We start from the raw sequence: 14,873 nt of genomic DNA on the forward strand, positions 1-14,873 counted from the left end.
GACATGTCTTCTCAATCCTCGTGCATGACTATGATCAGTTTCCCATCGTCCGAACCAGAGACCTTCAAACTTGTTCTAGTTGCTTTCTTATTCTATTTGGATCCTCGACACAACACACTTGTAGAAAATGCTTATTATCTATGCAAACCACTTTAAACATCTTTACGAGTCTCTCAAATTCGTCTTCTATTACACTGAATATAATTTATTATGTACAAAAGTTATCCTGTAAAAGATGTTATGTCTTCTTCGTCTGCACGTCTTCACGAAAATCATCCGTAATCAAGACGTTTTTATAAAATCTTCTGAATATTCTATTGACTTCCCAAAACATTTTAAATATCGTCTAAGTTGAGAAAAGAAAAAATCACATGCAATGCATATACATTTCTCAACTGCATTAGGACACTTCTATATTATATGGGCATTTTATCAATTTAAATTGAATAATTTTTTTAAAGAAAAAGAAAAGCAGACGTATATGTTTTGCAGTAAAAAATAAATGTGGACCCGAACAGGCACGGATCCTCTTGCTCTCGGTGCCCTGCAATTGCAAAGCAAACTGTCAACAGAGCGGCCAGCTATGGCCTAATATACACTAGTTTTTCAGATTTTTATTTTTTATTGATTTCCCGAAAGGGTAAAAAAGAAAGTTAATACTACCATAATCAGTGTGTAAAACCAGAAACTGCCATAAAATGGGATGTGCTCATCTCACTATTAAATCTCCGCCCTTCCTTCCTTATCACACTCCAAAATTCTCTCTTATATCATCTCTTTCTAATCCCCCCACCGCGGATGAAAGCTTCAATGTTTTTGCCCTCTTCCTTATCTCAATATCTCTGAACTTACCTTCCTTTCCCAGCAAGTCTCACAAAACCTTCTCTTCTGCTGCAGCTGCGCTCGGTAATTCTTATAACTAGTCATTTTAATATATTATCTTGGAGATAACTGCGAGTCTGCCATTTATATATTATCTTGGAATTGAAACACGTTCATCGTTTGATGGAATTTTGTTTACGAATATGACAGGACTCAACTAAATTCATTCTCTTGTTACAGGCGTGCAGTTGTAGATATCTCAGCTGAAAAATATCAAGGCTCCAAACTCCCGAAAAATGGCTCCAAAGAACAGCCGCGGAAAGTCCAAAGGAGAGAAGAAGAAGAAGGAAGAGAAAGGTACCTATTACTTTATTAGTATTTCCACTTCTCAGTTCCGCTTTAATAGAATTAACCGTCCTTTCTTTGTGTTTGCAGTTCTTCCGGTGGTGATGGACATCACGGTGCACCTCCCCGATGAAACTTGTGTTATTCTCAAGGTTTGTTCGTGCGCTCGGTCGTTAAACTCCTTTTTTCATGCCCTTTTGACTAGTAAATTTTGTTTATTATCGTTTGTTTTTACCATGTAAAAAAAATGGGCAGGGGATATCAACAGACAGGATCCTAGATGTTCGGCGCCTATTATCGGTGAATACAGAGACATGCAACATCACAAATTTCTCCCTATCACATGAGGTAAGGGTGCGCGCATATCGGTAAACTACTTTACTAAAACACATTACTAGTCGTTATTAGGCATAATGATAAAATTACTCCCTAACATTTGTACATATTATTACTTTGCCTTTTATCTTTTTATTTAAGCATATTAGTCCTCACTATTTCATTTTAGAACAAAATGTTCCTTAATTGGATAAAAGTCATTAATTGGCTAACGGTCAATGTCTCACGCGGACGTGCTAAGTTCATGTATGACGTCAAGAAAATATTTTTAAAGTAAACTATAATTGTAATTAATTATATATACACTTATAAAAGTATATTTAAAAATAATTTAATTTTTTTTTATGATGTGGCATTACATGTGGACTTGTTATGTCAATAGGAAACGTTTACCGTTAGCCAATTAGCGATTTACATCTAATCAAGAGAGGTTTTACTCCAAAATAAAACGTTGTGAATAAAATTATAAAAAAGGAATGGGGGTAAAATAATTATTTATAAACGTTGGGGAGATAATTTTGTTATTATTCATTGTTTTATTAATAATAAAACCATGAACATTCTTTTATTATATTTTAAATCCTGAAAAATAATGTCAGCTTCAAAAGAATATAACAGCAGAAACGACATACAGATGATGCTCGAGTTGAGAAAATTGTTGTGGCCATCATTTTCCATCTCCGAAATAATGGAGTGTAATTTTGTTCACGTCTTCTTTACATGAGGGAGGGTGCATCTCATTTTGCGCTACAAACAAAATAAATTCATATTTCTGTTTTTCGTTTATTATTTTAAATGAGATTAATTGGAGAGACATTATTTTTAACCGCGGTCAAAATGAAACAGACCTTTAGTTGTTTCCTGTTTTAACGCTTCTCAGGTCAGAGGGCTGCGGTTAAAAGACTCCGTCGACGTTTCGGCGCTCAAACCCTGCGTTTTAACCTTAACTGAAGGTAAGACTTAGGAGGGCAAAAATGTAAATGCAGTATTTTTTTGAAAGAAAGCTTGTTAGTGACGAGGTGGACTAAAAATATACGCGTTACGGTGTGTTGGAAATACGATTTTGCTTCGCGCGGCTTTATTCTCATTGTATCTTTTCCCCAAAAAACCTAACTGCTAGTTTGTTTGTGTTTCTGTTTTCTTCCATCGAATTTGGAAATAAAACAGAAGAGTACGATGAAGAGAGCGCGGTGGAGCACGTTAGACGGATACTGGATATCGTGGCTTGCACCAGGAGTTTTGGCTCATCGATCACCGCCAAAGATCAGCGGAAGTACGACGCCGGCAAGAATGCCGCGGTTGAGCTGGTCAAAGGCGGTGCAGCAGCTAAGAAAACCGTCTCCGGTTTGAATAAGGAATCATCTCCGAAATCTTCAAAGAAGGACGCGTCGGTAGATGCAGAAGGAGAGATGAGCCATTCTTGTCCTAACCTCGGCACCTTCTTCGAATTCTTTTCCCTCTCTCATCTCACTCCTCCTCTTCAGTGTACTCTCTCTCTCTCCCTTCCACCCTCTGTCTGTCTTTGTTTGCATTTCTTCTGTTTTTTCCCCCTCGCGTACGGTTTGAACTTAGCCTGGAGACTATTTTTTTTTCGTTTTCAGTTATAAGGAGAGCAACAAAGCGGCAAGTTGAGGATATCTCACGCGACGATCATCTCTTATCCCTTGATGTGAGATCTTCGTTCTTGATCCTCTCTCTTTCTTCGCAAGACTCTCTCTCTCTCTCTCTGTCTCTCTCTCGTATTTGTAATTGATTTGTGTGAGAATTACCAGGTTAAACTTTGCAATGGAAAGCTGGTTCACGTGGAAGCATGCCGGAAAGGTTTTTATAGCGTTGGGAAGCAGCGGATTCTTTGTCACAATCTTGTTGATTTGTTACGCCAACTTAGTAAAGCTTTTGATAAGGCCAGTTTTTAATTTTTCCCTCTTTTTAAGATATTAATCGTTTTGTTTAGCTCAATTGAGGAATGCTTTGAAACGTGATAAGTTATTGATTTTCTTCTTAACGAGTTTACTGGTTTTGGAAATGATAGTCTTTCATTTCATGCATGGTTTTTAAGAGTTTCTCTCGTTAAGCATGATAGTATTAATATTTGATAACATTGTTAGTTTATCAGCTAATAAGAGTCGGTGGTGTTGTGTGATGGGAGTCTCGATGATATATATTATACATAGATTTTTTAAGCTGAATGGGCAATTTGGAGAACGATTTTAATTCTTATAGATCCTGTAGTCATAGGTTAGATTTTCAATCTATGGGGATTTTAGAGTTGTGATTGAGGATTAAGGATTTTATATTAGAGAAACGAATTTGTAAAATTTTAGAGGGAGTGAATTTATAAAGTTTTAAAAGAAAAATAGATTATCAATAAAAAATATACTGAAAAATTTTAAAATATAAGAGAATTTGAAAATTTTAATAATAGATTTTTTAAGTTATAGGTTAAATTATAGGCATAATTATAATTACAAAAAAATACATCTAAAATTATAATTAAAATCAATTATTTTAAAACATGATTAGATTGAAAAATCTGAGTTGTATCTGAATTTAAATTAAAATAAATTTGGACATAACCCATGTATAATAAGAAATAAAATAAAATAAATTTGGAGAGTTCTCATATAAAATTTAAGCAAGATAAAATTTGAATTTGAAATCTTCATAAATCAAAACTTTAAACCTCAACTTTATTATTAAGACAAAACTTCATAAATCGATATGGAGTCTTGGTGAAATAAAATTTTGAAAATTTGAGGTATTTAATTATTGGTATTTGATAGTAATGTTTTTGAATTGCCTCGGCAGATTTGTTTCAACATTGCACGTATGGTGGTTATTAGTATTTTAGTATAAGAGGATATTAGTTTTTAAATTTCAGGAGCGGGTTCCTTTACTTATCTTGAGCAACCCTTATAAAAAAAAGTTTCCTTCAATTATGATATTTGTCACATGATACGTGTCATTGTTATGTATTAAATCCTTCGTTTTAACTTCAAAATGTTAAAAGGTTTCTCCTTCAATTATGTGCATTATTCAGTACAAGTTGCCTCTTTTGATTTTTCGAAAGAAATTCCTGATGTTAGTATCTTGTTAAGAACATTACAGGCATACAGAGAGCTCATGAAAGCATTTTCAGAACGTAACAAGGTATATGATTATTCTTCGCTACTTGTTTTTTTTAGTCGTTTTGACAGAAAATGCCCAAGAATCAATAAATTGTTCGTTAAGATAACCGAGCTCTTGTATTATTTCATTATCATACATTTTTTTAAACTTCCTTTTCCAGTTTGGGAATCTTCCTTATGGCTTCAGAGCGAATACCTGGCTTGTACCTCCAATTGCAGCGCAATCACCATCGATTTTCCCACCTCTTCCTATGGAGGATGAAACGTGGGGTGGTAACGGAGGCGGTTTAGGAAGAGATGGCAAAAGTGATTCGGTGCCTTGGGCCTATGAGTTTTCAGTTCTAGCATCCATGCCCAGCAAGACAGCAGAGGAGAGACAAATACGGGACAGGAAAGCATTTCTTCTTCACAGCCTATTTGTCGACTTGGCAATTATCAGGGCCATCAAGGCTGTGAAGCATGTAATGGAGAAGCTGGATCCCAGTTCAATAAAACATTGTGAAACTCTGTACTCTGAGAGTGTGGATGACTTGAATATTATGATAATGAAAGATGCTTCCAATGCAAACTGTAAGGTGGACACTAAGATTGATGGAATTCAAGCCATTGGAGTAGATCAAACGAATTTGCGTGAAAGGAACTTATTGAAAGGGATCACAGCTGATGAAAACACGGTTGCACATGTAAGATATTATCTGGAAAATGTTAATGATGAATGAAAGTCTCTATATGGTTCAGGACTCTACTTTTGGACTGGGTGAGATTGAGACAATTTTACATTTTGACTGCAGGATACTTCCACTCTTGGTGTACTAAATGTGAGATACTGTGGCTATATTGCCTTTGTGAAAGTTGAGGGGAGAGAGAGAATGAGAAAAGCAGTCAACCATCACAAAGCATGGAACTTGAACAGCCTGAAGGAGGGGCCAATGCCCTCAATAATAACAGGTTATTCTTTCTTTTGCCCGAAAATTAACAGGTTATTCTGATTTCTACTATGTGTAAGACATATATATATATATGCATGAGCTGTATTATATTTTATATTTTATAGCAGAGGGAACAACCTGTTGATTTGATAAATTTTAACATGTTTGATAACTGAAATTCTTCTCGAGTGTATACGGTAGGATTTTATATCTTATGCAGAAGGATATATCATGTTTGATAACTGAAACTCTTCTTGAGTGTATACAGTAGGATTTAAAAATAACTTAATGCTTAAAGTTTCAAATTTCAACAAGATATTTTCTAATGTTCAATATTCATCTATTGGAGGGAAAACTTTAACCTCAAAGGTCCATATTATTGGACTGGAGATCTCTTGACTTGCATCTAGATGGTGCCACATGCATATCTTTTTAAATTCAATTAAACCTTTCCCTTTTATCCTGTATTTATTTATCTTGAAAGGATAACTCAAACCTCAAGGATGCATATCACTGGGTTGGTGTTTTCATATTTGCATATAGATGATATGGCTTACATATAGCTGTCGGTTTCTTTGGAATCATAGTGGTTTTTGTCCATTTATGCTATTTTCTCTTTCATTTTCTCCCCCAAACAAGAGTGACAAAAATGAGCTTATTTTGAGTTGAAAAGGCATAATATTTCACTTACTACAATGCGTTTATTGTTCGTTAGTTTGTGGTTATCTTTTCTCTCCTTCAGCTTCACAAGAAGAATTCTTAAGAGTTCCTTTTTTTTCTCAGTTTGAGATTCCTCCTCCATAAAACATTACCTTCAGAACTTAATATGGCTTCGCCTTCTCGAGTTTTGGAACATGAAGAACTTAGTTCTTCCCAAGTTTCAATAGAGAGACTGCTGGAAGAAAGTCTGGCTAAGCTTGAGGAAGAGGATCTCGAACAGAAACCTTTTGTGAGATGGGAGCTAGGAGCCTGCTGGATACAACACTTGCAGGACCAAAATAATACACAAAAAGATAAAAAACCATCTGGGGAGAAGCATAAGAATGAGACGAAGCTCGGGGAACTTGGGACACCTCTTAGGTCCCTCAAAAACAAGAAAAAATCAGATGGTAATATAGGTTCTGGAAACTCAAACTCTCATCCAGATGCTCTTGAAAACGTTGCAGAAACTTCTATAGAATCGCACCTTGAAACGAGTTCAAGAGATGATGAACTTGAGCTGAAAAGGAAGTTATCTGAAGAGGCCTTTGCTCGACTAAAAGAATCAGAGACTGGACTTCATCGCAAGGTAGATATTCTTAATTACTATAGCATAGAATTTTGTATATTGGGAGGATATGTCTAACATGTCCATTTTGTTTGACAGTCTTTACAAGAACTAATTGATTTGTCTCAGAAATATTACACTGAAGTTGCTCTTCCAAAACTGGTAATTCTGAGTTACTTCCTCAATTTTCTGATTGTGTCTGTAGTTAGGTTTGTGGTACTTCTGGTTCTAGTACTTATTATGAAATAACAGGTTGCAGATTTTGGTTCTTTGGAACTCTCACCAGTTGATGGCCGAACTCTGACTGATTTTATGCATACTAGAGGTCTTCAGATGCGTTCCCTTGGACATGTTGTAAGTGCCATACTCTGATGTATTTTTTATTTATAAATGCTTGCCCTGTACATCGTCTTTATCCTGATTGAAAAGTAACGCTTCAGATTATTGTTGTTTCTATTCCGAAATGCCCTGCCAATTTTCTTCTTTCTATTTGTAATGGGTTCACAATTTTATTAGTAGATTTAACTTGTATGTACTTGTTAGAAACACCAATATACTGACCTTTCATCATAGTTTGTTAAGATTCAGTACACAGTCCATTTTTGCTACCTATCCCCATATACTGAAATTGGTGTGTGAGCCTGTGAGATATAGAAAAATGAAAGACTGACTTTATTATTTCCCATAATATGTTATTGATTGGTATTTCTTTCATGCTCTTAGGTGAAGCTTTCGGAAAAGTTATCACATGTGCAGTCACTTTGTATTCATGAGATGATTGTTCGAGCATTCAAGCATATTCTGCAGGCAGTGATTGCCACTGTCGTTAAAACTGATAAGATGGCTGTATCAATAGCTTCAGCACTGAACCTGATGCTCGGAGTTCCTAATAATGGAGAACAACACAAGTCTTGCAAAATCCATTCCCTGGTGTGGAAGTGGTTGCAGGTCTTCTTGATGAAGCGATATGAATGGGATATTAGCAACTTAGACTTCAAAGACATTAGGAAATTTGCAATTCTACGCGGACTATGCCAGAAGGTAATAAATACTATGATTTTCAGTTCAATTTTTTAGGCTTTTGGAGATGAAATAACATTCAACTGCGTTAACTTAGTAGATAGGAGCTATATTGCACTTTGCTACTATTTCTAAAATTACGCTGAATTGTTTTATTAGTGGTTTTCTCATGGAAAGTGGGATGTATACACCTTGGTCCGCTTCCTTCTGTAAATAGAATTTGATGATGGATTTTGCTAAATTGGTTAAAAGTACAAAATTTTCTGATCAAAATTCAGAATAAGGGAGCATTTTCGATGGCTATGTAGGACACTTCGCATGACAAGAGGAAGGCTAGAGATCATAAACCTAGTGGTCTGTTACCAAAAAATGGATGTGCTTGTTCTGAAGCATGAAACTAAGTAACTATTTCTTTTTTCTCTCTCCTTTGCTTCTTTTAGGTAGGAATTGAGTTGGTTCCAAGGGATTTTGAAATGGGTTCTCCTAGCCCATTCCAACTATCAGATGTTGTCAGCCTGGTTCCTGTGCATAAGGTGGTAAATAATTCTTGAACATTGTTTTTTCTCCTTCCTCAACTCTGTTTCAGAATTTGTTGATTTTATTATGGTTTTCTATTTTCTTGCATTGTATTTCTCTTCAGCAAGCGGCGTGCTCATCTGCTGATGGAAGACAACTTTTAGAATCATCTAAAACAGCCTTAGATAAGGGAAAACTCGAAGATGCAGTAACTTATGGAACCAAGGTATACTTCCCAGATGATGCCTAACACATGGTTCATCAACTTTATTTTCGTATCACTGCTCTATAATCTGTTATACTTCTTCATTTTCTACAGGCTCTTTCTAAGCTAGTAGCAGTTTGTGGTCCATATCATCGTATGACAGCTGGAGCTTACAGCCTTCTTGCTGTAGTTTTATATCACACTGGAGACTTCAATCAGGTCTTGTTGTTAACCATGTCTACCTGCAATGTGGAAATCCATATCATACTAAAATACTAATACCCTAATAATTTTTATAGAAGTGTTTACTTTCTGTGTATTTAGGGTTTCAACTTGAATTTAAATCAATCTATCCCAATTTTAGGCCACAATATACCAGCAAAAAGCCTTGGATATCAATGAGAGAGAACTCGGACTAGACCATCCAGACACAATGAAGAGTTATGGAGATCTTGCTGTCTTCTATTACAGGCTTCAGCATACAGAACTTGCTCTTAAGTACGCTCGTTTGCATTTTATATGTTGACATTTTGCTAATTTTATATCAAGCCTAAAACAAGCTGTTTACAAATAAACTTTGGTGCCTTATAGTACTATTAAATATTAATTATAGATGTTGAAGAAGCTACCTGCACGTTTTCTTGTGGGCCTTTGAATGGATTTAATGTCTTGAATCTAATTAAAAGAATATAACTAGATTTATTTTCCTTCTCAAATCTTACTTTTTGAAGCTAGTTTTATTGTTTGCTTTTTGGCATTGTGAGTTTCTGAAGAAATATCTTGTAAGATGGTACTGACAATTTCAAGTCTTATTTTTCATCTTTCTGGTTAACCTCCTAATCTGAACATCTTTATATTATTGTTGGATCAGATACGTAAAGCGAGCTCTGTATCTTTTACATCTTACTTGTGGGTCATCTCATCCAAATACTGCTGCAACATACATAAATGTAGCAATGATGGAAGAAGGCCTGGGCAACGTGCATGTTGCCCTTAGATATCTTCACAAAGCTTTGAAGTGTAACCAAAGGTTGCTTGGTCCGGACCATATTCAGGTTTTAGTTTCTTATCTTTTTCTTATTTAATTTCATTTTGGCTTTATGAATTTTTGTTGTCATATGCATCTATGCTGCTGTTTCATGATACATAACAAAACCTTTCTTATATGCCCTTTTGTTTGTTAATGTCTTCAGACAGCAGCAAGTTATCATGCTATAGCAATTGCACTCTCATTGATGGAGGCATATCCTTTGAGTGTCCAACACGAACAAACAACCTTGCACATTCTCCGAGCAAAGCTGGGCCCAGATGATTTGCGTACCCAGGTATCTTTTGCAGTCCATAGATTGAACATGTACTCTCTTCGGTATATGATTCAAACCCTTCAAAGATTTAAGTAATCTGCAACTTAGAGATATGCAGCTACTACTTCAAACAAACTCTTAGTTGACAGAGCTAATTATAACGAAGTGAAAGTTGGTACCAATAGCAGCTTGGTAATTTTGACAGAAGCACATCAATAAATAGTTTCCGACACCACATGATAGATCGATTATCTTTTAGGGTTGCATTACTTAATTCACCATCACCAATTTAATCCTTTGATGAAAATCTTGCAGGATGCTGCTGCATGGCTTGAGTACTTTGAGGCCAAGGCATTTGAACAGCAAGAAGCTGCTCGAAATGGTACTAAAAAGCCAGATGCATCCATAGCCAGCAAGGGACATTTAAGGTAAAATATCTTAGCATATTCCCTGAAGAGGGGGGATAGGAAATAGTGATCTTGAATGTGTGCTGTTTCCTTTTTGCTACTTCATGTGCTATTCACATAGTTGGACCTGCTATTATGTCAGTTGCTTCTCCCTCTCCCAGCTCAGAATAGAAAAATGCAATCCATGCCTTTGGTTGGGTTTTTCTTGAGAAGTCTTGAGATTTCACTTGGCTATTGTGGAACCAACTTTACATTCCTCATGGAAGGATACATTTACAAAATAAGAACAGTTTCCATTTATGAGTTCTAATTGGAGAGTCTCCTAAAAGCCAGCCTCAGCCTCTTTTTCTGTAGTGTACCTCTATTTTTTACCCTTTAAATTACCAACGGTGGCCATGTACCTCAATTCTTCATCCGTCATGCTGGCTCACCCTACCCAGATCCTTGTTCCACACGCAAAAGAATCAAAAACAAAACCTGCCCATCGCCTGTCAATGCTGGTGGGGCCAAACAATGTGGCTTATCTGTGCCCTCCATAAATGTTTTGAACTTTTTCATTCATACCCCATTCATTGATATTGTAGATTATTTACTCGCTTTATATTTATTTGACTTAGTTTATCGAACTAAAGAATATCTGAAATGCTGTTGTAATGATTAAAAATATTAATTTACTAGAAGTTAGTTTGGTTCTCTAAGAACTCTTTTGGTGCTTGGTCAAAATAAAAAAAATATTTTGGTCATCATATCGTCCATTATCAGAATTTATACATATGTATATTCTCTAGCTTGTGTCTGCAATGGAAAAATTCAGACATCCCTGTACTGGTGCTGATATTATTATACTTTGCAGTGTGTCTGATCTGCTCGACTATATTAATCCAAATCATGATGCCAAAGGGAAAGATGTTGCAGCAGAAAAGAGAAGAAGCTATATTATGAAGGTAGGATGGAGTTTAATATGTGGTTGGTCAAACTAATTGTTGATGAAAGGAAACCGACTCAAATCTGATTCTCTTTAAAACTGCCATTGCTTGAAATGAGTTAATATGTAGGTACTGGAAGTAGAGCATTATCTAGATATCGGCGACTACGTTTTTTGCTGTTTGTACTTGTGGCCAAGAACAATAGAAAGAAATTTTTATTTTGTGCTTTATAGGATCTGTTAGAAATAGTCTCCAGAAATGGATGTCTAAATAAATTGTTCCTTGTACAATAAAACATATATGACGGCACATTCTCGTCCAAACAAGGAAAAAATTTCATTCCAACTTTAATTAACAATTTTGTTTTAACGAGTAAAGCATCTATACATCCTGTTAAAGGCGTTATCATGATAGGAATCACCAGACAAGCCTGGATAATTGCAAGTCTGTAAATCAGGAAAAGGGAACATGGCTATTAGCATGCACCATCAAATGCATTACTTTCTTTTTCCTTTTACCCAAAGTGCTACTCTGATGCAATCCCGATTCTTCTCTACAGGTGAAAGGAAAAATCCATCCTTCAAGTTGTGAGGAGTCACCTACAGAGGGTGAAAACAAACCTTCGGATGAAGAGACACATGTATGTGAACCGGAAGATAAACCGGATGCTAACCAAGAGGTGTGCTCTTTGCCAGTACAGTCTCAGGCTCCTGTTGAAGAAGAGACAACAGAGGCAAGACCGGACCTTGATAATCACATTCAATCTGAATCACGTGCTGAAGGGGATGATGGGTGGCAACACGTTCAAAGGCTAAGAGCATCTGTCTCTCTGGGGCGGAGACTAAAGCAGAGACGGACAACTATAGGCAAGGTTTTCAATTCTCAGAAAAAGAATGTTGATCCTGGTATGGAACTTCCTCTAGTCAGTGCCAATCATCAAAATACTAGGTATTACCGTTTAAAGAAACGAATAATATCTCATGGAGGTCATGTGGAGCAGCACACTATTAATCCCCTCCAAGGTTCAAAGTTTGGAAGGAGAATAATTAAAACTGTTACATACAGGGTTAAGTCCACTCCATCTACTAAAAGTTCAACTGAAATATCTGGAAATGGAGGTGAGGTGTTTATTTCTCCTAGGGGATCAGCTTCTACCTTAGCACCCAATGATCACTGTCCAATAAAAAATTCTATAGTCAGTCTTGGGAAATCTCCTTCATACAAGGAAGTAGCGTTGGCTCCTCCGGGTAGTATCTCCAAATTGCATTTCAGGCCTGAAACTAATTGTGTTGATAACCCAGACTTCAACATTGAAAAATATCGAGAGGAAATGAATGAAACAAAAGACAACTTTGAGCAGTTGACTACAGGGATGGAAAACATGTATGAAAAGAAGAGTGAGAACAATTTACTGGATTCAGCAGATGACCCAAAAGAGGAAACCGTAGTTGAAAACAAGGATGGAAGTATGCCAACTGCTGTGATGGAAGATAACTCTTGTTTGACGGTGCCCAAGAGAGCGGAGGGACAAGAACTTGAAGCCGGTGATTATGAGGATCATGAAGCTGTACAGGATGGCATATTAATAATTGGCATGCCGGATTCTATTAATTCTCCCAAAAAGGAACTCTGTGAGAATGATATACCTGGAAGTTTTGAATCCCACAGTAATTCAAACTCCACATTAAAAGGGGTAGAAGAATTGAAGGACAAACCCTTAGGTCTAAATGCTGATAATTGTCTGGGACTTGCCAATAAAAAGTTGTCTGCATCTGCAGCTCCTTTCAACCCATCAACGACCATTTCACGTACTGCTGCACTCCTCTTGAACATCACCCTTCCTCCTCCTCCTAGACCTGTTCCAGCGGTAGCACCCTGGGCTGTTAACATGCCCCTTCACTCTTCACCACCTACTGTCTTACTGAATCCAATATGCTCCTCCCCTCATCATCCATATGCATCACCTCCTCGAACTCCAAGCATGATGCAGTCTCTACCCTTTATATATCCATCCTATACTCAATCCCAACCTGTACCAACAATGACCTTTCCTGTAACTACCGCTCCTTTTCATCCCAGTCAATTCTCATGGCAGTGCAATGTGAACCCCAGTGTACCCGAGTTCATTCCTGGGGCAGTTTGGCCTGGTCATCCTATGGAGTTCTCTGTACCATCACCGATTGTTGAGCAAATTTCTGATAGGATATTGGAGCAGAAAGTGCAAAGTGATGATATAAACCCAACTTCAGCGCCAATGCTGCCACTAGATATTGACACGATCGGAAAAGCTAAAAAAGAAGTCAACATTTCAGCATCTGAGGCAATAAATAGTGTTAAGGAAGTAGCTAGAGTTGGTTTGGAAAGCATACAGGAAAATGGTTGCTTGAATCAAAATATGGTAGATAACTCTGAGAGCGTGCTGAGCCAAATCAACAACCCACACAATATGGCTGAAAGCAATGCTGAAAGGAAGACTGATGGTGAGAAAACCTTCAGCATTTTAGTAAGGGGTAGAAGAAACCGAAAGCAGACATTGAGAATGCCAATCAGTTTGCTTAGTCGACCATATGGCTCACAATCTTTTAAAGTTTTATACAACAGAGTCGTCAGGGGGAGTGAATCTCCAAAATCTACTGACTTTTGTTCAAGTGGAAGTTGTACATCTACTGCTACATAGCAGAAAGCTCTATTTCTTGCAAAGCAGGATTGTCGGGAACAGGGTAGAAGAAACAAACTTTGATCAATCCTACGAAAGGAAAAGACATATCTTTCTTGCTTCATGGTAACAAATGGAAACGCCCTTTGGATTTATGATCTAAAAATGCAGGTTAGTTTTGTTTAACAGATGCCAGGAATGCCTTTTGTAATATTTATGTGCATGACCTGTCTTGCTATGTTCTGGCTATTTTGGTACTTTTGTTTCACAAATAAAAATTAGGACATGCTGCTAACCCTTTTAAAGCTCATCCTTCCCTATCAGAATCACACAGATGGAGAAGATTTTTCTCTTTCCCTCTTAAGGATCATATTAACAATCCTAAAACTTTTTTTGCAGATTCTGTAGATTTGAATTTCTACTTGATTCAGCTGAAAGTATGAACAAGGAAAGAAGTGGCTTTTCAAATAAGGTATTGTAACTTCAGTTTCTTTATGTCATCTTTTTGCTGCTTAAAAAGTTGTGGGAAATCATCTGGTTAGGAGAAAGTTGAAAACTCTAAGCGAATTCAAGTGGTAGCTAACTAATGGGGCATTAAAGAGCGCTGTTGAGGAGACAATTTTGGTGTACACTCGAGTTAGGATATTTATTAGATCTTGGATCACAGAATATTGCTTTTTATCTTTTCTGAGTTTTTTGCCATAGCAATTGACATTGATAGTCCATTTCTTTCAACTGTATGACTTCAATTTTGTCCCTATATGTTTTCAATTCGTTTTTTTTTATATTGTTCAAACTAATAAATTGGTGCTAAAATTTGTTGTTAAGACATATAAAGTTATCTATTTCGTGTTTTCCGTTAAATATGTTTGGTCGCAAAATCAAGCATTTAAATTTCATTCTTAAATAAATTAATTCCTTATGAGTAATTTGATTTTATATTTTTTTACATTTAAGGTTGAATGTTAAAAAAGGTAGAAATGGTTGGAAAATGTTGAATGTTAAATAGATG

General features: G+C 36.4%; 1 protein-coding gene across 1 annotated transcript; it reads left to right on the forward strand.

Moving 5' to 3' along the window:
* Window positions 1-778: 778 nt before the first annotated feature.
* Window positions 779-13,959, forward strand: LOC120153437 (protein TSS-like). Its single transcript, XM_039165395.1, is given in 25 exon segments — window positions 779-906; window positions 1,063-1,179; window positions 1,258-1,319; window positions 1,423-1,515; window positions 2,384-2,456; window positions 2,671-2,988; window positions 3,105-3,172; window positions 3,276-3,407; window positions 4,612-4,653; window positions 4,793-5,314; window positions 5,423-5,485; window positions 5,488-5,579; window positions 6,344-6,848; window positions 6,927-6,989; window positions 7,080-7,181; window positions 7,551-7,868; window positions 8,288-8,380; window positions 8,488-8,589; window positions 8,683-8,787; window positions 8,933-9,066; window positions 9,440-9,623; window positions 9,762-9,893; window positions 10,188-10,300; window positions 11,133-11,223; window positions 11,765-13,959. Coding segments are annotated over 24 exon segments (5,586 nt in total). The 5' UTR covers window positions 779-906; window positions 1,063-1,118; the 3' UTR covers window positions 13,883-13,959.
* The last annotated feature ends 914 nt before the right edge of the window (window positions 13,960-14,873 follow it).

The sequence above is a fragment of the Hibiscus syriacus genome, unplaced genomic scaffold, assembly GCF_006381635.1.
Source record: "Hibiscus syriacus cultivar Baekdansim isolate YM2019G1 unplaced genomic scaffold, ASM638163v2 tig00111100_pilon, whole genome shotgun sequence".
Classification (NCBI taxonomy): domain Eukaryota; kingdom Viridiplantae; phylum Streptophyta; class Magnoliopsida; order Malvales; family Malvaceae; genus Hibiscus; species Hibiscus syriacus.